The sequence below is a fragment of the Thermobia domestica genome, chromosome 1 (assembly GCF_964235325.1).
Source record: "Thermobia domestica chromosome 1, izTheDome1.hap1.1, whole genome shotgun sequence".
NCBI classification, from domain to species: domain Eukaryota; kingdom Metazoa; phylum Arthropoda; class Insecta; order Zygentoma; family Lepismatidae; genus Thermobia; species Thermobia domestica.
In genome coordinates, this window is record NC_137454.1 from 388361483 (window position 1) to 388386506 (window position 25024).

Here is a 25024-nt window from a genome sequence, read left to right on the forward strand (position 1 = left end):
GGCTCGCAAAGAAAAGAAAAACGCTGCGAACCGCCACTGTCAGAATCTGTTCTCAGACGAAAAGATTTTCTTGATACAAAAATCTTACAACTGATAAAACGAAATTTATCCGCAAACCTCTTTGAAGAAGCTTCTGAAGTTGTTCGGAGAATACGAAGAAACCATCATGAGGTTTCGATGATGCTATAGTAGAAAGTAGGTTAAGAAAAGTTACTGGCCTCCATATTGATAGAAGGGGTAAAAACATCGACAATCAGCAAGATGATGTGTTATAGTGTTATACGGTGTACAGAACCCTTTAACGATACTCTCTTCATATATATACATAAAACAGAACTTTGCTCTCGCGCACAAGACTAAAACAACACAATTGCAGATCACGAACATTGTGTCCGAGTTCACCTGCTGTGTGGACTGCTCGGTTTGGAATTTAAATCTTTATCCGCTGGACTACTGCTTGTGGCATCTCTCGGACAGAATGGCTAAGCTTCACTCCAATATCCAAACTGTGAAGCGATTCCTCTTTTAAATGGTGTGTGATTATACAGACACGTGGCCTGACTGTGAGTTCGTATTAGAAATAAGAGAGGCCATTTTGAATAACTGGTAAATTTAACCTCATTATTTTTGTAGGTACGAGCTTCTTTGTGAAGAATAAAATTTATGACAGTACTATATAATTTATACAGATCGAAGACCTATCCTCAAATGTATCGCTTAGCGTTCAAAAACAGACGAGCTATATTGTTAATATTAAATTGGGTAAGAGAAAGAGATCTCAACAATTTGGATACTCAAATATCTGACACCCCAACACAATGCTCCATGCCATAAGTTGAGAATAAACACTGCAGGAACTTCATGAATTGGATTATGAATTATTAGAACATCCATCCTACTCCCTAGATTTAGCTCTATTTTCAGTTCCGTAACCTCGAAAAGCTTAAGTTGATTTTGATGCCAACGTTGTAGTCATATCTGATCTGAGGATTTATTTATTTATTTTCATGGGTATGAAAAGTTACAGGACTGTTGCAATAAAAGTATGAACATTTGGAGGTATTAATGTGGAGAAATATACTACGTATATCAACTTTTTTCTTTCAATGTTAGGCTGGAAAATTTTCCAACTCTTCCTTCAATACAGAAGGTATTCACATGACTGTTTATAACAAATTCAAGGCATTAAACAGAGAAACAGCTTTCACGCTTCTAACGACTCATGAACAAAAAAAGTTCGCTGTCAGCCATTTGTCGTACGTTGCCAAGTACCCACATCTTTAATATATTCTTCTTCGTCTTATCTTTCTACACTTTGTTTACAACACATTGCAGAATAGACAATTAAGGCTTTCCATTTAATGTCTAGTGCATTTATTCTAAACAATCATGTGTAAGTACCTTGTACCACATGTACAAAATAATATACCATCATCAGTGGCACTAAAAAATAAATCCACTTCCACTACGCTGGAAAAAGGTGTGCAGGTCTTCGTTTACGAAGATATACAAAGCGAGGAAAAGAAGAAATGTGCTGAAAGCAAGGACAAGTGATTTCATATATACACACACCACATAGCTTGAGAATACATAATGAAAAACACATACTCTCTTCCCCGTCCACCGTATTAATAGCATCCGAAGCTCCTCTGTCCCGCCTTGGAGGTTTCCTGGGAACATGTTTGGCAGGAAAAGAAGGGACTAGCAAGTAAAAGAATCCATACCATCAGCTAACGTTCATTCTTTCGTTCATTATTTTTTTTAAGAAAAAAAAAGTAGGAATAAAAGTACTTTTGCTTCTTGTATTTTACTACAAACAAGTAACATACTAAATATTACATGTGACATCTTGGAGGAACGATCTGTTACTAAGCTAATTTCTCACACTTCATACACTCTTATACACATAGTATTAATATTCACTTCATACATTCAGCGAAACTAAAGCTCTGTACGATAATATTAATTGTAATTACGGCATTCACCAAGTACGAGCGAAGTATTTAACGGTATTGAATGTCTGCATCATCTTTGCTTTTCGATCCATTAATTTATATACAAAATTATTTTTCTCTTATCAATCGTTCCTTTAATATTTCAAATGACATACTTGATCATTCCTCTTCAGGAGCATAGAATGGCTTAAGTCCTTTTTACATCAAGATTTTTACATTGTTTTCTGTATTTCAATACTGGTTAATTATGAATATTGTGTAGATTTTCTCGATTGTTATGAACTGAACAAATTATTTTACTAATTATATACGAGGGAGAGTCATTAAGTTCCCAAAATGTTCTAGTTTTGGCATTTGTGACGCAATCGCAAGGAGTCTTGTACAGTACAGTGCTTGGGCTGCCTAATTATCAATTGGACAAGTATTAACAAGTCACAACAGGCAGTATACGAGTAAGGTAGCCGAAAGAAGGAGTGTATGGTGATCAATAAAGGCAATTTCACAGATCAAGCAACGCGCAAACATCAAGTTCATGTGCAAATTGGAGAAAACCTGCTTCAGAGATTTTGATAACCTTAAAAATAGTTTTGCACTATCGGAAGTTTGGCTCTTCCCAAACCTAAAAATGGGCCTTTTCTGTTTCGCCAACGCAGAAGAGATCAAAAACCAACGCGACGTCTGAACTTCTGCAGATACCAAAAGAGGACTTTGGCGGTTTGCGCCAATCGCAGGAGCGGTGGAACAACAGGGTGTTTAGTAAAATTCCAAAATGAAATTTCGTGACCTTTTCTTTATCAAACCATAAAATTTCGGAACATTTTAAAGAGCGAAGTTGGATGCGAATTAGACCCAATTTTCACGTATGCGATTTGGTAGCGTCTAAAGCCGACCATAGACATCTTTGGTGGTGAATTTTGATGTTTTGTAGAACAAAATTTTCCACTCTGCACGTATATTTGTACAGATAAAAAAAAATCGTGACCCAAAAGTTAAATTTCGTGACATTTTCTTGACTTTCATGACCGTTTTCTCATTTCGTGAGTTTTTCGTGACCGACAGACACCCTGAACAAGTGTGTGTGTTTGTGTTCCGAAGGTGCCTACTTTGAAGGCGATTAATTAAATGTGTACTTATATTGTGGTAATAAAGAGCTACAACAGAATTCCGGGAACTTTTGGAACGCCCCCCGTATATATACATATATATCCATCTCTGGTGTTAGTGCACTAATTAGTCTTACTAATAACTTATTTTATTGTTTAATGATTTTTCTATCCAATGGATTTTTCTTGAGTAAGTTGAGCAATTTATAATTAAGTAAGGTACGTGGCCCATTACTATCGAAAAAAAATCTACGCGATATTTATAATTACCATTACTGCAACACACATTAATTAAAAAAAAAAAAAAAAAAAAAAAAGTGGAGATCGAATAATAAAAAGGATATCTTAAGCCAGTGTGTCCTCCTGCGGAAGAGTAACCTAATGTTTCACTAAAAAACACTGGAGGAAAGATGATTTGGAATATTAGTACGTATATTACGAAATTAATTCGACTATACATAATGTCAATTGTTAATAATCAAAATTAAATTTATGTGTAATGGAAAATTTTGAAAAGCAAAGAACATTTAACTGGGCTTGAACAAGAAATCAGCAAAATCACATCATTAATTTTCAGTTCATTTCGAAGAGAAAAATAATTTAGCATAGAAATCAATGAGATATAAAAGTACGTGTATGGCAGGCACTCAACACCGTTAAACCTATAAGGCATATTAACGAAAATTCACAATGAAAACGTGACTGACCAGGAAGTCGAACCTGAGTCTCTGATTTGCCATGCTGATGTGCTCACCATTGTGCCACCAATCCACTCCCTTTAACAGGCCTCCACTTTTCACATGACATTTGTGCTCAGGAATTCAGACTACAGAAATTCTACCACACTGTTGTACTGGAACAACTCCATGGTATTGAACGCCTGTGATGGCTGAATTCGATACACGAGAAACGACAGGAATAAACCGATTTTTTCTTTCCTCATATCTTCTGTAAATACAGGAAGACATTGGTTGTTCAGAGACCGGACTGGGTAGTGGTTAACCGGTACGGCTAAGTTACAGACCCGGGTTCAATTCCAAACTTTCACTGAATTCACAAACTACAGAAGATATGGAGGACAGAAAAATAGGTTGACTTCAACCATTTCTCACATAACTCAGAATTCAGCCATAACTGGTGTTTATTTATAAATACTGGACCCTGCTATGAATCTCTCTCAAATTATTTAGTTATTAAACCAACAGTGATTACGATATTTTAGCATTTCCAACTGCCAGTTGTGAAAATATAAATACGTTATCTATAACCAACGAACTACACAGTTACCACAAACATAAAATACAAAGCATTGTGGTGACAGCACCAAACCAAAGAAGATGAAAAGCCTTCTAGCTATCGTGAAAGATACAAATACGTGATGGTAATCATGAACGTTTTGCATGATAATACTAAGTGCCCATTACTCGTTGTCAATACATTTTGAGTGAAACTAAAATCTTACGAAGTGTTTTAAACGAACTAATATAATATACACAACAGTTTCTCACCACCAAAAGTATTAGTGAATAATAATATGTCCCATTTTAACATAACGGTGAATTCCTTAGAAACAGGCTAAACTAGTAGTTTTGTTATCTGGAACAGAGCAATGAACAACCACATCAAGAACTGTCCTTAAATAAGATTTCAAACGAATATTGAAGGTCCTTTTACCAGAAAATATAATATCGTAAGAAGTTCACTGCGACCTATCACCCACAAAGTAGTTTTGACGCCAGGTTTACAAGGACAGGGTTCATACTGAAATTTTGGTACTAATTTTCCTGAATATCTATGGCTGAGTAAGTACATATTTGACTGACCCGCAACCCTGCTAGCACTATGGTAGAGTGTTGAAAAAAATCATTTTACCATTTTTTTTTTTTTTTTTAAAATCGGCCCCGCTACCTCATGTCTACATTCTATTTTTCAAATAAAGTATAAATTTACACTTTTATTGTAAATACTTGAGTCAAAACTTCCTGTACTTGCAATACACTAAAACATTAGCACCAAACAATGATTATACATAACCGGTATCTTTAATATTTCGAATTCTGATTAGACTCAAAGAAAATATACATTAATGTAGCCTAACCTTTTAATTATCTAGAGCCAAAGAATTTATTTTTTCTTCTGTAGCAAATTAATTTTTAATTTAATTTATTCGTGTTTTAAAGATTGCAGTTTTAACACTTTTCGGCACTCCACAAGCTTCTTTATTTCTAAACCTAAGTTTTCCTAAATCTGTCTTGATTCTTTGAGGTTTCTTCGTATCTTCTGCGGGCAGCTAGAAAACTGCCTCTTACGTAAAATATAGCACTTTCAGTATATTGCAAAATTTCCCTGACTTTCAACGTCAGTGTGAAGCCTTAAGGAATTTCCTAACTGGTAACGGCTTTAAGAAATATGAAAACTGAATTCGATAAGTCTCTTGAAGGTACGACTTTTTCCAAAGTAGTAGCTGTTAATGGCCAGAAATACAGTTATAGCGGAGTAAAAATTTGAGGATTGTGAGTCCAGAGTCCACCCAATGATGAAACTGAGATAGATCCAAACACATTCTAATGTAACCAATCAATCAATGAGAATTTTAAGTAACATACTACGTAAGTAGTACAGTAAAAGTTTGTTACCTTGGGTTTCTCGCTTTCGCTCACTCCCCTCCCCCCGCGCCCTGTTTTCTTCACCTCTAGGGCTCCAAGCCACTACCGCGAATTGGATCTGTTGTAACTGACGGATGCTCAGACCAACCCTCATAGTAAAGATAATTTTTCGCCACTATATCTTATCTATAAGGGCTGGATTACACGTCCACGCTACTGGCCCTGGCACTACATCGCCTGGAGGCGAGATGGTCTGGTGGGGAACAGCCTATAACGGAAGAATTGACTTTGCATGATATAACAGATTCAAGGCCCGCTCGTAAAATTGCGAATCTTTCGTCCCTTTGGGCTAAAGATGGATGATTAATGAAGAGGACACCAGAATCTAGTGGTTAAAGTGTTGGACTCTCGCCCGCGTGGTCCCGGGTTCGATTCGGGCCAGTGCTTCCCAATTTTCAGTGTCCACACAGTAGCGTGAAGAAAACTGAGGAGTTATGGAATAAGAGACTAGAAAACTCCAGATACGCTGTTAGAGAGGCCGACGCAGCGCGCTGACCACGTAGCGCTAGGTTGGACGTACTTTAGTCGGTCGCTAACAGATGGCGTTGGAGCGGCTCAGGACCACAAAAAGGTCTGTTATGCGAAGTGGTTATGATTAATGAAACTGAATTATTAAGAAATAACTGATAAAATGATAAATATAGGAAGAGAAGTGAGAATCCGAGAAAAAATACGATGTCGTCTATCACAAAGTCACGTGGTCTTGAGGTCGAACACGGGACCTTTCCCACCAAAAGTGAGCGCTCTACCACTGAGCCATCGTATGCGTAAGCCCCGGTGGTGATTTGGAGCCCATGTTAATAGAGTAGGTAGTCCCCTTCATAACAAAATGAACTCTTTTAAGTTTAACGTCCCACGATTATGCATGTTACGCTAAGGGAGACGATGATTAAAGCAAGTGAATGATGGAAGAATTGGTGGATTGAGGATGTGAGAGGGAACGAGAGTACCCCGAGAGATCCCCGGACACTATGTTGTCCACCACAAACTCACTTGCCTGGGGATCGAACTAGGGACCCCACGTACCAGAGGGTTGAGTTGATTTAGAGTTTAACGTCCCTTTTCAGCAACGAGGCTATATGAGACGTGGACCTACTGATTAACGTAGAATCCGAACCACATGAGCTCCCGCCGGGAATCGAACCCGGGTTTCCCGCGCCAAAGGCGCCCACGTACCAGAGGGTTGAGTTGATTTAGAGTTTAACGTCCCTTTTCAGCAGCGAGGCTATATGAGACGTGGACCTACTGATTGACGTAGAATCCGAACCATATGAGCTCCCGCCGGGAATCGAACCCGGGTCTCCCGCGCCAAAGGCACCCACGTACTAGACGAAAGCGCTCTACCACTGAGCTGCCACCGTGCCCTTCCTCTTCATAACCTCACTGCTGTAAGAGGACTTAAAACAAAAACTCAATCTGAAAAACGAATACCAGATACGCCTCTGCATTACCTACATTAAAACCCGTTAATATCCATTTCTCTCCTACTACAAACTTCGGAATCATCCCTTACTACACTAGATTAGACCTTTAGACAATATTTTATCACAATCTGAACTACCTCTTATTATAAACACCTGTAACAGACTTACACGTTCACAAATGAAGACAGTTCAATCTCAACAGCAAACCTCAATGCGTTGCATATTTTCCAAAGTACCTTGGTTTGAAAACTAATTTCCGTAAAGTAGACAGACGTGAGTTCTCTCTATGCTAAAAGAACAATATTCAAACAGACTATTTATACCAAACGTTATCGACAAAATAAACGACCGTACAAATAAATAAAACAAAATTCATTACAACCAATTAAAGACCTGCTTGTTTAAGTACAAATGGACAGTTACTGAAACTAATGAAAGAAAAAATAATTAGTATATCTAAATTGAAAGTATTCAAGAAAAACTTAAATAATAATTCAACTTACCTTCATCCGTTTTTAAATTCGTAGGTTTAGAAACTGCAGGCACTTTTCTTTCCGTGGAGGAGAATTTTTCCATTTTCTCTTCGACATGCGTGATTTCTTCAGAGACTACCGACTGCATCATGTCTGGAGGTTTGGAAGAACGTTTCATTTGATTTAATTTCAGTTCCTCAACCCACGGTAATTTGGCGGCGATTTTCCTATTCTCTGTCTCCCTCGTCTTTAGTTTATCATCATCTTCTTCCTTAATTGCATCCTTCACTACGGGCTCCACGTTGCCGTTCATTAAGCCACTGAATTCCTAAGGGATAAAAACAAAACATTTTACCTACGCTGTGCAACATATAATCCATGGATTATTACTTACTGGATTAATATTATTTGAAGAATTTTTTTTTTTTTTTGAGTATGTTCTTTTGTACAAAAGAAAATTCGATTATCGTATTATTTTTGTCGTCTGTGCTTATTCCATCTGGCAGGAATTTCGAGTGTAACTGATGGGGTCCCTTTATGGGCGCTCAGTTGTGCTGAAATGTCCACTGGGAGAAACTAATAATTAACTGGTCCGCTACTGTGATTATAGCCTAGTTACTCAATTCTTAAATGAATTACGGTTATTAAATATAATATCTATGAGTGACATATAAGAGGTTAAATATATGAAAGTTACAAAAGACGAATATAGAGAGTGTCTCAAAAGTCCCCTGACATAGGCCAACTCTGTTATTAGCAGAGTTACAACAAAATGTAAGAGGGAAAACCGTCTCGAAATATGTTGTTTTCAATCTAAAGTGAAGGATTTTTTTTTTTTTTTTTTAAATCTAACGAATCGTTTGGGCTGTACACTCTTTATGCGCCCAATGTTGAATGAAAATGCAACGTTTCTATTTACCTGGACCCACAACATAAGTGAATGAAGTTACTTTCTTTTACGGTAACATGTCGATGGCCAGCCCCCATTTCAAACAGTAACTTCAGTCATGTTGTGGGGCTAGCTAAATGGCAACGTTGCATTTTCATTTAACATTGGGCGCAGAAAGAGTGTATAGCCCAAACGGCTCGTCCGATTTAAAAAAAAAAAAAAAAAAAAAAAAAAAAAAATCCTTCCCTTTAGATTGAAAACATCATATTTGGAGATTGTTTTCCGTCTTACATTTTGTGGTAGCTCTGATCATAACAGAGTTGGCCTGTGTCAGGGGACTTTTGAGACACCAACAGTAGAATTAGATTTTTGTAACCTCGCTAGAGCTGCTTGTCCTGCTTGAAAACCTGCATGGGATTAATACGGCAGAAAATTACGCTAAGTAATTCCTTTTAATAACTTCTTGTGTCTTGTTATAAAGCTAGTTATGTCCATATTTGTTTAAAATATTTTCTGTAATTGCCAGTAGCTTTTTCTAGGTTAACACTTGAAAGCATTAGACTTTTACCATATTACCAGTCATATCGTGACAAGTAAGAACAAGACAACTGCTTACGGGGCAGAACTAAATACATTTGATTGGTTAATAATTTGAAAATTAAGCCGGGTCAAAATCGCTGTTTGCTATAATAACTAAATATATCATTTTGTTAAACTGTTATATATAAAATTCTTATTCAGCGAATATTCAAAAGTTAAATACACTGTTTGTTCAATTTAAATTGGTTCGTAGTCTCCAGTATTATCTTATAAAATGTCTACCTTACTATTACGGTTGAGATATATAGTATGCGGCAAAACAAATAATACTGAAATTCGCGTACGGATGGCGCTCAGACGCTAATGTGGTATGAGCTGTGAGTGCTACATGTATGCTCAGTTTTGTGTGGACTAGCGTAGTATGCAGTTGGTGCGAAGATAATGTTACTCACAACAGAGGAGGTGGTACTTATTGTCAAGCAATATTTCCACTCATATGGTGTGGGGCAGCGTCTCACTGCAGGAGATCAGCGTGGACGTCTACTGTATTGCTCTGGAGTGTTAGCTATGGCATATGAAAATGAAGATTTCATCAGTAACATATGGATCAGCGATGAAAAGCCATGTGTACTTTGATCGCCACATCAATCGACAGTTGATTATTGACCCTGTCTTGCACGATTTGTGCGGCTTTTACCGCACGAAACATCTGTCGTTGTAACAACAATGGATGCAGCAAGACGGAGCTATTGCCCACACTGCAAGTGAGTCACTTATCCTTCCGCTCACAAGAGTTTGGACATCGCTTGATTTTCTGAGGAACGGATTTTCCATATCCTTCCCACTCCCCTCACGACTCCAGATGCTGAAGGAAGCAATTTTCCAAATAGATAACTTCCTACCACTATACCGGAGTTGAGAAAAGATTTGGTTATTTGCTTTGTCATCCCAGCAAACAGTGTTCACTAACATGTTCATCGATCTACAGGACCGCCATGAAGAATATGTGCGACATAATGTTCAACATTTTGAACACATGATGTACAGGAATGATTCCTTGTAAATTTACAATATGTGTTGAGTAACATTTAGTTGACATCCATTTGACAACCTTTCTCAGGTTTCGTTATTTTGTACAACAAATAAATAAATGCCAACGATGTGATTTCAGTAGTGTTTGTTTTGCCGCATACTGTAGTAATTGGTTTTCAGTACCGAGTAGGAATCCTTTTCTATATTTAGGGTGATATTACATATCACTAAAATTAAGTCCGGCTTTTGTGTTCTCCTCTCCCACCCATATGGATACGCCACTTTTCGAAGTTTTAATCTAAAGAACAAAATAATCCAGAGTGGCGTAACGAATGTATGGGTACAATTGGAAATTCACAAAAATGTGGTTACCTATCGAAATTAATACGAAACTAGCTGAAATGACCGTTCTTTGCACGGAAAATAGCTGAACCACCTTTGGACACGTGCTTCAATGAAATTATGATATAAATCCATAAGATAACCTGTTTTGGGGGTAAATTTTGTACCCCTCTATTTTCTTAGGATGCACTCTTTAATCAAAATGGCATGATAACCTACAGTCCAGGGTTAACCTTTATACCCCGGGCAGGGATTTGAACGAAATTGTAGCCCCTCACGCTGGTGAACCCCTAATTATCACCGGGTAGTGATTGATACCTCGTTGGAAAGCTTATGGAACGTTGATTCCAACGAGGTAACACTTGTGCAATTCCCGCTCTATTCGTAGAAGAGAAACAAAAGAATCCTAAAAAATTATGAAGAAAAAAAAAAAAAAGAATTTTGAGAGCCCTAGCAACTCTTATAGTTACTGTACGCTGACAAAATGAAGCTAATATGTAGGCCAGACACTTGTGACAATAATGTTAAAATATGGTAGCCGTTGCTGTAATACAAAGCGAAATAAAAAAAAATCCCATAAAAATGCCTTGTATATCTTTCCGAAGGGTTGTATCAGATCTTCACGTTGTCGGCCCTGGTGACCTTCCTAATTATCATCGAGTCATGATTCATACACCGTTGAAAAGCTTATGGAACACAAATTCCAACGAGGTAGCAACAAGAATTATGCTCCTAGACCAATTGAGTGAAAAGATATCTCGTCTTATATGGAACCGTCCTGAAAATAAATGTAATTTGCCTCTCTCCTATCCCCCACCCTCATATAATCAACAACGACTTTTGAAAGGTATTAGCGTGCAGTGGCTACTTCGTTGCTTCACAATTTTTATGATTGCATTCCCACGGGGAATGGCCCCTCAAAAAACTCTCCTCGCTCTTCGCCGTGGCACACTCCACATACCTAAATGCATAATCGGCGATAAGCCTCATTCTTCAAGAACACGTTGATACCAAAATTATCTTCCTATCTTAATTAGGGACTGCTGTTTTAAGGTTAAAGAAGACATTGACTATATTTCAGTAATCATTTCAAACGGTTCAGTAATTTTACTGTGAGGCGGTTACAAACAGACAACGCCGATTGCAATGGAGTCAAAGTTAAAGAAATTGCTCTCCCATTTAAAGGGGAATTTTTTCGAAAACTTCACAACGCCTGTTCGCTTATCGTTCTATTCGTCTAAACTTGGGCTTAAATGTCACTAGAGTGTTAATGACATTTAAGCCCAAGTTTAGACGAATAGAACGGTAAGCGAACAGGTGTTGTGAAGTTTTCGAACAATTCCCTTTAAATGGGAGAGCAATTTCTTTTCCAGGACCGAAAGTAATCTTGGGGTAGATTTTATCATTTTACTTTGACGGTGCCACTTACATAGTTTTCGAGGTCGCTGAGACTAACAGTGACGCTTCCGATGTTCTTTAAATCCAAATTCAGCCTTTTATGTCTAAAATGAAACGTACTGTCCCGTGCGAAGAATGGGTATTCTACTAGTGTATATATGATAGATAAAAACCGTCAAGCCGATTAAATGCTATATCTAACGATTACTTATGGATGTTGTACGGATTTAATATTAATATTAAAAAGAAGACGATATCTTCCACAGCATCCTTGTATTAATGTTCTTAGCATGTACAAGGATGTTACGGCTTGTCTCGTCCTTTGAATGTGCATTATTCCGATGCGCTAAAAAGCTTATGACACAGTAGAGCGATTTTTCACTTTAAAAGTTTCAGAACTCGAACAACATATATTTTAAAATGAGAGCATACACCGAGAATACGAAGTTACGAGGGAGAAAATTGCAAAAGTATTCGTCTTGAAAGACTGTTACTACGTACAAAAGTGATCTATCAAATGTTTGTGAATTGGAAATATGCTCCACAATTATATGTTTAAAATGAAAATGAAAAAAAAAAAAAAAAAAAAAAATCCAGTGTCGTACACGGTTTAATAGGTTAAATATGCTGTGATAATATGAGTAACCATATGTCTCATACAGCTCACAGTGAAAATTAGAGGTAACACGTTTCTTTAAACTTCACTACAGGACACAAAAAAGTAAGGGAAATATCTTCCCAGTTAACTGAACTTACCGATTCTTTATTAAATACTGCTGATGGAGGACGTCGTCCTGGAGCTTTCGGTCTGGAAGCTGTCGGATGGGTAAGCATTGCACTTCGTTCTACACTGTCGAAATCCATTTCGTCTGCAAACAAGTAAATAAATAATCAACCTTATACATTAATAAACGTTTTATATACTATTCGAAATACTGTAGCCCAAGTCTAAAACCCATTTAAAAAGATCAAGTTTATGAGTGGATTTGGAAAATGAAATGAAATCTTTGAGTTTTACGTCCCAAGGTTATGCCGGTTAGGCTAAAGGAGACGGTGATTATAAGAAATGAGTGAAATGGTGGAATGAAGAAAGTGGGAGGAAACGGGAGAACCCCGAGAAAACCCACGCACACGGTGTTTGTCCACCACAAAGTTCACTTGGCGGGAGCAGGGGTTGAACCCGGGACCCCAAGCACCAGAGGTGAACGCTCTACCACTGAGCCACTGCGGCTCCTGAGTGGATTTGGAATTACTTGAAGAAAATATAACTTGTATCCAATAACGTTCATATTGACGTTCTCCAGGATTTCAAGTTTCTCTCGGTGTCCAATATCTATAGTATTCCAGCTAATTTATTATAAAGGCTCCTCAAAGCATTATACTAAAAACTACTTGGAGTAACGGACCATTTGTGCGTCTAAGCCTGCTCCAGCGCCATCTGCTAGCGACAGGCTGAACTATGTCCAGTTTAGCGGCGAGCACGTGGTCAGCGCTCTGAGACGCCCTGTCCCTAACAGGCGCATGAGGAGCTTTTTCACGTGACTCCCCAATTTCCTTCACGACGCTCAGTGGACGCCGCACCAACCGGGAATCGAATCCGGGACAACGAGGACATACGTCCAACGCTCTAACCACGACACTACGGTATTCCCTATTATACCCGGAAGCTCTATCGTAAGGGATACGGACAAAATCTCGCGGCCGAAACATCGCCGGGCCGAAACCTCGCCACCCAAAACATCGCGTGGCCAAAACCTCGCCGCGAATGAAACTTTTCTTTAAAATTTACCCAATGAGTTTCTTAATATGCAATTCCACATTACAAATAATAATAATAATAATAATAATAATAATAATAATAATAATAATAATAATAATATTATTATTAAGAAGAAGAAGAAGAAGATACAAAACATCGTGTGCGTGGGCTTTCTCGGTTTATTCCCGTTTCCTCCCACTTTCTTTATTCGATCATTTCCTTCATCCTGGTCATCTACATTTCCTTTAACCTACAGGACATAATCAAGGGACGTCGTAAAAACTCATATATTATTTCATACTTTCATAAATATTATTAGATTTTTGTTGAAATTTTAAGTTTTTGGATGTTCCAAAGTTCACGAAACTAACCCCGTTAGTTGTCATTACTTTCCTTATGCAGACTTTCTTTCCCTATAACCAGTTTAAAAACATCCTGTCGCCCTATCTTCACATTGAAATCCTCCAATACAGAAATAGAATTTTCATATGGTATCGCGGGACTTGGTCAAATACCCGTGATACTTTTTCTGAAACAGCGTCTTTTATACCGTCATCCTTATCATCTGTTGGAACATTTACATTTTGGTCAGGCGAGATTTTGGGTATGGCGATATTTTGGGGCGCGAGGTTTTGGCCAGGCGGGGTTTTGGCCCGGCGAGATTTTGTCCCGCGAGGTTTTGGGCGGCGAGGTTTCGGCCCGGCGAGATTTTGGGAGGCGAGGTTTTGGTCCGAAAGGTTGTCGCCGCGAGGTTTTGTACCCAAACCCTATCGTAATACATACAAATCCTTGGAAATTCGTTACCATCTATATTGTCATCTCAAATATTTTTTAAAAATTACTTCTTTCATTTGTCGAAACTAAAATACACAAAATTCCGTTTTAATCTAAAATACACTCTTCTTCGTTTTCTACCACGTTCTTCTATATTTTTGGTAAACTTTGAAGGCTTCTCTTCCAAAATTTACTTGTCCGTGAACAAAATACCGCTCCAGTACCGTTCTGATCTCGTCTATAGAATTGATATTTTGTCCGTTCAAATGATTTTGAAGACTGCGGAATAAATGATAATCAATTGGTGCAATATTCGATGAATATGGTGGGTAAGGCATGGTTTTTCATTTAAATTTCTCCGGTTTCTATATAGCCGAGCGTTGTTCTGATGGAAGAACACATTTAGTCTTGAAACCATAGATGATAGTTACTTTTTTTCCCCTAGAGCTGACTTATTTCGCTTAAGATGCTCGAAGTAGATCTCCTTTGTTATCGTTGGGTTTGATTAAACATTTAAGGTGGATCGCCATCCGGAAGTCAATACATATTTTGGCTCATTTTCTTAACTACTGCGCAATGAAACGTTACATATTACAAATATTGTACTATAAGATAGAGTATTGTTTCAGCTACAGCACAAGACACCGATTCATTTTGTAGTGTCTCTTGATATCGAAAAATGTAACAAATAAAAGAAAATATTTGATTCGTTTTACACTGAGCACACAAGATGGCACTTGCTGTTACATCTTACTAGAAGTGCTCAATTTTATGAAATGTTTATTTCTATGTGTAAAGTATTTTCAAGTAACAATCTTATCACGAAATAGATATATTGTTTGACTGTTTTTCGTGTTCTGTTTCATATTTTATTTAAATATTAATTTACATTTAAGGAAATATATTTTGAGATGAAACTTGAGCAGAACGCCATAATGCGTTGTTGCCAAATTTGTACGTTTATTGTAGTAGTCAAAATAAGAAAATTCCTGGATTCTAGCGTTACAGTTCGAGAAGAGGAATCGCGGTAAGGGTCGAAAAATAATTTCTCCAGTAAGTATCTAAACAGAATTCTATTATTACTGATGCCAGATAATAAAGGGAGTAAACACTCGACACTATCTGACAATGCCGCACTATTCAAGCAGCGTTTGGCCTAGTACCGAGAACACCTAGTGATCCACCTTCAAGCGGACCAAACTTTTCATATCCTACCAAACAGATAGCACTTTGTGGGGGTTAAGACGACCTTCTGGCTAGGGTGCTTGCGCTTCTTTCCTTTCCAACAGAACTCCGGAGATCATTACTCCCAATGCTAAATGAAAAACGTACGTTGCTAGTTCAGCAGGCTGTACTGTTGGACCCTCATCATATGAACAATAGACCACTGTTGCAGAATGGAGGTTCCCTCACATAACAATATGCAGGTTCCCCACGTCGTCGTTGCATACGTTACATTCTGTGCGACCAGTCTTCTGAAATCCTGAACGTCGCATATTCATTTAACATTGGGTGTATTACCAGTGTGAAGCCCAAACGACTGATTCAATTGGATTATATATATATTTCAAAACAACACCGACAACGTTTGGGAGGTGATTCCTGACACCAAGATAAGACAAAAAGTACAGACCAACCTAGGTGCACAAATGTTTTCTTTCGGAGTTACAGGCTGCCGGAAACATGAAAAATGAAGCTTAAAGATCCATAGCTCCAAAATTAAGAGACCTACCGTAGTCAGGTCAAGACTTCACTTAGGAACTAGTATGTGCCCTATTCAAATATTCAAGTTTCAGAATCTTGCGGTGCTTCCCAACAATTTTTATAGAGGTAGTTAGGAAGTACTTCAAATTACATGCCCGTGGCATAACTTTAATCTCTCACTTTTTTTTTTTTTTTTTTTTTTTTTTTAAACTATGGCCCGGACTTTTCTTACACTCTATATACATACACTTGGTCACGCATGTTTCGAAAGCTGACCCATTTCGGTGTGCCTTACCTTTAGTGTAGGAATGTAACTCAACTACTGATATAATGAAACTTGAAACAAACGAAAAATAACAAGACTTTAAAAACGCACTACAAAGCAGAAAATAATTTAAAAAACAATATTAGTTGACTGACACAAGAGGAAAAAATGGAAAATAAGTTAAACGCAGGATATAATTCGTCACCAAGTATAAAACATTTTGAAGTGTGTGCCAAGCCAAACAAATTAATGTTCTCCAAGGCGTTGGTCGCTGGGTCTTCTTCATTGGAGGAGGAAGTTTAGGTTACTTTCCCAGGACTGGAGAACCTTGAGATTTTTAATCTGAAAACGGACAGCGGAATATAACAGCATTTGTATTTTAAGAGAGACAACCCAACCTACTTGTATTATTAGGCATTCATTTGTTTGGCTTGGTACGGACTTCAAAATTTTTTCAGATAAGTAGTAATGACTTATTTTCTGATTTTAAGCGGTTATTATTACGAGGGGGGAGTCCGAAAATAGGTTTCCCCTAGGAAAGCGAACAGTAATGGGTGAATCACGACAGTGGTTGCACGCGCAACACACCGAGACAAGTGAGTATCGTTCGCCCGTGATCCTGCAGATAGCGCTGTCGCAAAGCGGAGACAAATCTCAGTCTGAGCCTGATAACTATGGAGAGAAGGTGTGTTTTGACTCCGAAGTCAAAGGAGGAAGTGCGAGCGGTTGTCCGCTATGAATGTGCACGTGGCGTATCGGTATCAGAAATCCATAACCGCCTCGTGGAAGTCTATGGTCCTGATGTGATGTTGAAACAAATGCTGCGAAGACGGTGTCGCCGATTCAGTGAGGAAGCGACAGCAAGTGGAAGGACACACCGAGACCTGGAAGGACGTGCACGGCCACTACAGACGAAAATGTCAGGATGGTGGATGACGTGATTAAAGCGAACCAGAGTATTACCATCGATGAAGTAACGGAGGAGTAATGGAGTAAAGTTCCAATAAACATAGGGCAAAAACCCCATCGTTTACGTGTTATAAGCTGCCGAAATGATGAAAAAATGAATTGTAAAAGGTCCATAGCTCCAAAAACTATGGGACCTACTGTAGTTGGATCAAGACTTCACTTTGGAACTCGTATGTGCTCTATCCAAAAATGCGTGTTTCAGAATCCTGAGGTGCTTCCACAACAATTTTTATAGAGGGAGTTTGACACGGATCTATGATATAAAGTACTCTCCAACTACCTTCATAAAAATTGGTGCGTGAGTACCTCAGGATTCTAAAACATATATTTTTGGATAGAGCACATACTAGTTCCTAAGTAAAGTCTTGACCCGACTACAGTAGGTCCCATAGTTTTGGAGCTAAGGACCTTTAGAATTCATTTTTTCGGCAGCCTATAACACGTAAACGATGGGGTTTTCACCCCATGTTTATTGGAACTTTTTTTTGTTTGTTTCACTCTCAGGAATCACTCCTCTGCTTTTGTGCAACGAATTTAGCGCCATACACACGAAAGTACTTACCGGAAGTCTGTTTGTCTGGAATGTTTTTCGTGCTATCTACACTGCCGTCCTCTACCCTGGAGATCGGTGAATCCACATCACTGCTGGACAATCGTTTGAGATGAGCAGGGATTGAAGAGGTTCCACCAGGCGTCGGTCGCTGGGGTTTCTTCATTGGAGGAGGAAGTTGGGGTTTCTTACCCGGAACTGGAGGACCTTGAGATTTTTCATCTGAAAAAAAGACGGTAAAATATAAAAGTATTTGTATTTACAGAGAAATAACTACAATGTTAAGTCACCGTATAGTCATAGAGGAAAATAAGTACGTTCCATATGAAACTATATACGAATAAAATATGCTATTTCTCTTTGGTAAATGATTGTATAGTCTACCATTCTCAATAGTCTATTATAGTAGACTCTCGACGATCCGGTCTAATGTGACGGAAGATACCTAAAGTCGGAGAGGCCAGAATTTTTATAATTACTCACTTCCTGTCTCATCGCTAAAAACACAATACACTAAAATCCGGCCCTATTCATATTGTAATATTCGGTAGAGTTACGATACACGGGTTTTTCCTTCATCTTTTTTTTTTTTTTTTATTATAAAAGTTTTTATAGGTTTACACACTAACTAAATTACAAATAAGTAATATTATAATAGCTTTTTATTGTTTTTAAGTTAGACGGCCTGCTCATAGCACCTTGGAGGTTTAGAGTTTGTGGGTTAAAAATGACCCTGCCCATTGCCGTTGGGTATAAAGTAACTTCTTGCCCGATACAACACATAGGTTTAGTAGTATCTTCTGGCCGATGAAGCGCGCAGATGGGTCTGGGCACCTCTTGCCTAATGCAGCACAGAAGCAGAAATGAAAAATGAAATGAAATCTTTGAGTTTTACGTCCCACGGTTATGCCGGTTAGGCTAAAGCAGAAGCACAGAAGCAGGGCAGTATTTCCTGCACAACGTGGCGCGGAAATAGGTGAGGCTATCTCTTGTCTGATGAAGCTCAGAGGTAAGGCTAGAGGAGATTTTCGTCCAGTGCAGCTTGAAAAAATAGGTAGGATGTAACCAGTTAATAACTGATGTTTCTTTTGTCTTTAGGTGTGTGTTTCTATAGATAGTTTTTGGAGGCGGAGAATGTGGAAGTGTTGAAAGTTTTTTTTTCTTTTTCCGCTTGTGTCGAAGCATGTGGTGTTGGCGGGATATTGCAATATTTACTGATATCTTAGCCAAGCCCAGTACATTATAAATTCACGTATTGTTCTATAAGTTTTAAAATCTTATTACAGAAAAAGGAATACATAAATATATATATGCATGCTCCCGCAGTTTTCCAATAGTGGAGGTAGAAATAAACAGATGTGGACGACATACACTAAGCTTGGGCATTTGTCAATATAACCCTATCGAAATATTAGTCGATTTGTGTCCGCATCGTGAAGTTATTCTCGATTTAAAATGTCAGTTTACGAGCTAAATTTTCTGCTTTAATATGAAGAAATCTGCGGCGGAGGCTCAACGAATGCCCTTAAATACTGATGGCGAGACCGCTATTAGTGAAAGAAGTGTCGTGAGTGGTTTCAACACTTCAAAGAATGGTGATTTTGACGTCGAAGACCGACATGGCGGTGGAAGAGAGAAGATTTCCAAAGATGCAGAATTGGGGCATTGCTTCTTAAAGACTCGTGTCAAAACCCAAGAATTGCCAGGGTCATTAGGAGTGACTCAACAAGCCATTTCAAAACGCCTCAAAACCATGGGAATGATTCAGAAACAAGGAAATTGGGTGTCTATGAGTTGAAGCTGAGAGATGTTGAGCGGCGTTTGTTTGCTTCTGAACAGCTGATTAAAAGCAAAGATGGAAGGGTTTGGGATTTTTGTATCGCATTGTGACAACGAAAAATCATGAGGACTTCTCAGCCATGCTTCCATATCGACGGCCAAACCGAATATTCACAGCTCTTTATTTGGTGGGATCAGCTCGGCGTAGTGTATTATGAGCTGCTCAAACCAACCGAAACAATCACAGGCGATCTGTATCGAAAGCAATTAATGCGTTTAAGCTGAGCATTAGAAGACAAACGTCCACAATACAACGAGAGACATGATAAAGTATTTGTGCAGCATGATGACAATGTGACCGACAATGCTCAATCCCCATGGCGCAAAGTCGGTCAAAACATACCTGAAATGGGAAGTCCTGCCCCAGTCGCCGTATTCTCCAGACATTGCTCTGTCTATCGCTTGTTTCAATCCAGGGCTCACGGCATGGCTGACCAGCATTAACGTTCTTACGAAAAGTCAAAGATTAGATCGATACGTGGGTCGCCTCAAAGGGAGAGCAGTTTTTTCAACATGGGATTCGTACGCTGCCCGAAAGATGGGAGAAACTAGTGGCCAGCGACGGACAATATTATGAATCGTAAATGTATAACCAGTTTTTTTTTCTTTCTTCAATAAAGCCTCGAATGTCGGGGGGAAGGGGGGGAGGCGGAAGCGAAGTTGTACACGTAATATTTGTATACAAATCTCTATTGATATGTGTCTATTAACCTTTGAAGTACAGTACAGTGCAGTATGTGTGTTAAAATTAAATGAAAATGAGGAAGTATAAGTACAGCAAGCGCATTGTGGCAATAAACTTACTCTTTTGTTGCAGTTTATGAAGACCAGATAGTACATATTTAATCAGACGATGCAGTGTTTTATTTAGGCATCTTAGGAGAGGAAAATCTCCCCCCCCCCCCAAATTAAAGAAGATATAGGTATAGCCATATTATATATATATATTTCCGGTTTCAAATTTAACGTGCAGTTTATATTTTTCCTTTTATTTGAAGAAGTCTGGTGTTTGTGTTCATTTGAAGGAGAATTATGGCCTACAGAAAGCACTTTATGTTCCTTGTAGAAGTCACTTATTAAAATTTAGCCGCAGCTAATTTAAAGAGAGAAAAAAAATTTAAAAAGTTTTTTTGGACCTTCAACAGCCTATGAAAGTTCTTTCATCAGTTACCGAAAACTCATACAAAGTTAAAAGCATTACAAGGTATCATGAATGATCCCAATCTGAAGCTTATGAGGGTAGGAGACAATCGTTGGACGCCTCACTTTCGAGCTGTCAAGGTCCTTGTTCGTAGTAACTCTCAAAAAAAAATACTGCGGGGATTTATCTTCAGAGGCAAGGAGATTGTTGTTAGTAGTCCTGAAGAAAAAGCTAACGGTCTTGTTGTTCACTATATTGGAAGTGTTGAAACCAAATAATTCCTTGACTCGAATTTTACAGTTCGAAAACCTTACCCTTAGTGATTTACCGATGAGAGAGTCGGTATCAACCTGAGTGACTGATCGACTTATTCGGAAGCATTTTATAAGTATCACAAGAGAGTGATTGAAAAAAGTCTGTACGCATTTCTGGAGGCATATTTTGAAGACTATGACAAGCTCCATAATGTAGCTGTGCGGTCATATGTGATAGCATTGCTAGAAAATTCTGGTAAGTTTGGGGATACCGTTGGTAAAATTTTTATTGTCCCCGTGTTCAACTCTTGTGACATTATGCCTATGGATAATGCAAGTCAAGAACTCAAACTCTTTGTGTGATTCTTTTCCTTTGAATTTTGAAAAGTGCGTAACTGAATATAATTGTTTTCATCCAATTTTAAAGAAGTATGCAGAGAAGAATATGAAGTTGAGTGATATCAGGGCTCATAGCGGTCTGGTCTCTAGTAAATAGTTGAAAAGTGACCAAAAGCACACGAAAAAGTGGCCAAAATCTCATCACGCCCCCTTTTCCTTTGTCAATTTCTCCACCACGTCTCTGTTTGTTGTTTTGTTTCATCCTTTCTTCTTTACTCCTTTTTTTGAGCTCCCTCCTTTCTTAGGTTTTCAAAGTATGCTTTGTAGTTACGGTAAGCAGATTTAGCAGATGTAACAAGCTTCTGAATAAGTGGAACCAGTTCTGGCCTATTTCCGAATTTCTTCATCCCAGACATTATATTTAACTTCCCATTGAGAGTTCTCAAAGCCATGAAATATTCAAATTCTTCACCTACTCTTAAGAAGAACATACAAGAAGCATGACAAGATGAACTTGATGAACCACACAAACACACACACAAAACGTTGAGCGGAGCGTTAACTATTACGATAGAAAACTAAAAGACTATTATGATAGAAGAAAGAATAGACACAGAAGGGTTCTCAGCCTCACCTTGAGAGCTTAAGCACCCACCAACCATCCACTGTGCTTTAGAAAGAATAAAAGAGCTGAAGTGAGCATAAAGCTGACTGTTTCACATGTGGCAGCAAGTACTGAAGCTTTTAGCAGAGTAATGAGTAACAAGCTTCTGCCTTTTTCCATTTATTTTTATATTTTTCTTAGAAAACTGCCAATGCAAAACATAAATCATACGAAAAAGTCACTTTACCTCCCAAAAAACTAACTAAGTTAAAAAAAAAAAAAAAAAAGTGACTCGCTATGAGCCCTGTGATATCTTATGTAAAGTTCAAGTGGATGATATTGCGGACGGTTTTCCTACACTACAACATCTAGCTGCAATATTAAGCGGGTGTGTCTTATAGGTACCTGTGAAGTTGAAAGATCATTCTCAAGTATGGCACGAATTTGTACTAAATTAAGACAACTTACATCACATCACTTAAGTTCACTTGTGTTAATATCCATCGAAGGCCCTCAAGTGGAATTTTTCTATATAAGAAATATTATAAAAATCTGGTATAACGCATCCCCAAGATGAAATGAACTGCCTTCTTTTATAACTTAAATTGTAAAATATGTTGGTGTATCAAAAATGTGTATTTTAAATATTTAGTTCCTGGAAAGGTGATCAAAATATTATTAGTAATAATTCTTGTATATAAAGAAGCTTTATATTTCAATAGTTAAAAATTAATGTGTAGCAGTGAAGAACAAAAAATGAAATGAAATCTTTGAGTTACGTCCCACGGTTATGCCGGTTAGGCTAAAGGAGACGGTGATGATGAGAGATGAGTGAAATGAAGAAAGTGGGAGGAAACGGGAGAACCCTGAAAAAAAACCACGAGCACGGTGTTTGTGCACCACAAAGTTCACTTGGCGGGGGCTGGGATCGAACCCGGGACCCCAAGCACCAGAGGTGAACGCTCTGCCACTGAGCCACCGCGCCCCAGAGTGACGAACAAAGATACAGTTCTCTGAAAGTATATAGACGGTTTCTTTGCATACAGTATATAAAGGTATGGTTTGCATAAGGTACATGGTTACATTCCACATTTTTAATGAGCTCCCCCCATAGAATTTCAGACCCCCCCCTCAAAAAAAAACCCGAGGAGACTGGATAAAACAGAAACGATGAATAGTTAGCACATCACTCCCATACCATCTTCTAGTTCCGAATTCTCTTAACTCTTACTGCAAGTAGCAAATTAGTTGTCTTACGATTCTTGGACAATGCAAAAATACTTAACGGGAATGGAACCCGAGGCCATATTCGCTGAAAGCACAACAGCGTACACACGGGAGCTTTGTGAAGTGCCAATATATTATCACAATAGTTCATACAATTTCCTCATCTAATGCAGAAATTTCTCCTTGTTCACATACATATAATGTAAATAATCACTATTTACTTTCTGTTCAGTCAAAGTTTTAAGAATAATAAACACGGCTTACCAGTGATCGATCAACAGAAAATTTGTTATCACTACAAATGTGGATTCGCTGTACCTATTTCACGAAATAAAGCATTCCTTGTCCTTACAGTAGCGTTATCTAAAGTGAAAAACGGAAATAAGGCAATAAAAAAAGTGATAAAAACTTATCTTGTCTCAGAACTGTTGAATTTTTTTGATAACTCTTCACATTATCAAATAAAAAATATTTATGTGACCACCTGGAGATATCTAAAATAACAGACAGAATTTGATCAAGATCAGAAAAAGCTTCTTAAACTATAGCATAATGGAGTGTGTCTCCATACATGAATCAAACGAAACGAGGTCGATACTATTACTCAATAGCGTAAATAGAGTAGATATCAAAATACATGGAACAAAGGAGTCTTTATTCTTGGTCTTGGCCTTGGTGTACGATGTCCCAGGTTCCATTCCCGGTGGGAGTCACAATATGGTTTTGATCCCACGTTAAGGTTGGTGTAAACGGACAAGTTTTGCCGATAGATGTCACTACAGTCTTCGTATCACTTTTTTTTTTTTTTTTTTTAACCTTTCACGAAAATTCACGATTTCTCTTACAAATTTCAACCTACAGATTTCATATTTTCAGAGAAGAAACTTCATAATTTATCGAAGGCAAGAGTCCGTGCCGAGTTTTTATTTAGAATTTTCTTCATTGTTGAATGGATATTCAAGCCTTTAACAATGGAACTGTTTCAACAATGGAACATGAGGTAGGTAGGATGACTGTACTGACATCTATCGGCAAAACTTATCTCTTTAAACCACCCTTAAGAAGTAGATCCACGTCTTACATGGCCTCGCCACTGAAAGGAACACTACATTCAAAATAACTCGACAAAAAGTGATAAAATGCACAACTGGATAGGTATCCGTACCAGGTTTTTCGACTTCTTGTGCTCATGAATTAACTTCCATTTTACCTCCCTGAACATTTGTTCTTACTTCCCTTATAAGTTTAGCAACTTCTGTATCTTAGAACGTGGTCGTATTGAAACATTATTTCTATGCTGATAATGTTAAATGCACTCCTATGCTGTGCATTTTAAAGTGTAAAATTGAACATTTGACAATATCCGTGACTTTCCCATCACTGAACTAGTTTACCTATGACATCGAGTTTGACTTATGTCATTATTAAAAACTCCAAGAGCATTGCCAGAACGAACTTTAAAAAAAAAAGAAAAAAAATCGTATTAAGTTCTACAGGCTTTATACTAATGTACTTTATTATTATACTCATTAAACAATTCTTGTAATACATCTATTCATTTATAATTTCCTTGAGTACTAAATTTTATACACGTGTTTTGTTCAAGAGTTCTGTTGAAACGTTCTACGAAATGTTCTTTTCCGAAGACACATGCTCAAAATTGAAAAATTCGCAAAATATCATCTTTCTATTACTTTCTGTTTCCGAGATATGTCTCTTTAAATCTCCCGAAATCCGAATCTTTTAGCCAATATCTTTAGAACGGTGGCCAGTTGGC

General features: G+C 38.0%; 1 protein-coding gene across 2 annotated transcripts in view; it reads right to left on the reverse strand.

Moving 5' to 3' along the window:
- Positions 1-1608: 1608 nt before the first annotated feature.
- LOC145665072 (SH3 domain-containing kinase-binding protein 1-like) overlaps positions 1609-25024 on the reverse strand; it is a gene marked incomplete at its 3' end in the record, with an annotated part of 70703 nt that continues 47287 nt past the window's right edge. For both annotated transcript variants that reach the window (XM_081732336.1, XM_081732345.1), the window contains 4 exon segments: positions 1609-1701; positions 7652-7949; positions 12579-12691; positions 17856-18065. In XM_081732336.1, coding sequence (XP_081588462.1) covers positions 1609-1701; positions 7652-7949; positions 12579-12691; positions 17856-18065 — 714 coding nt within the window.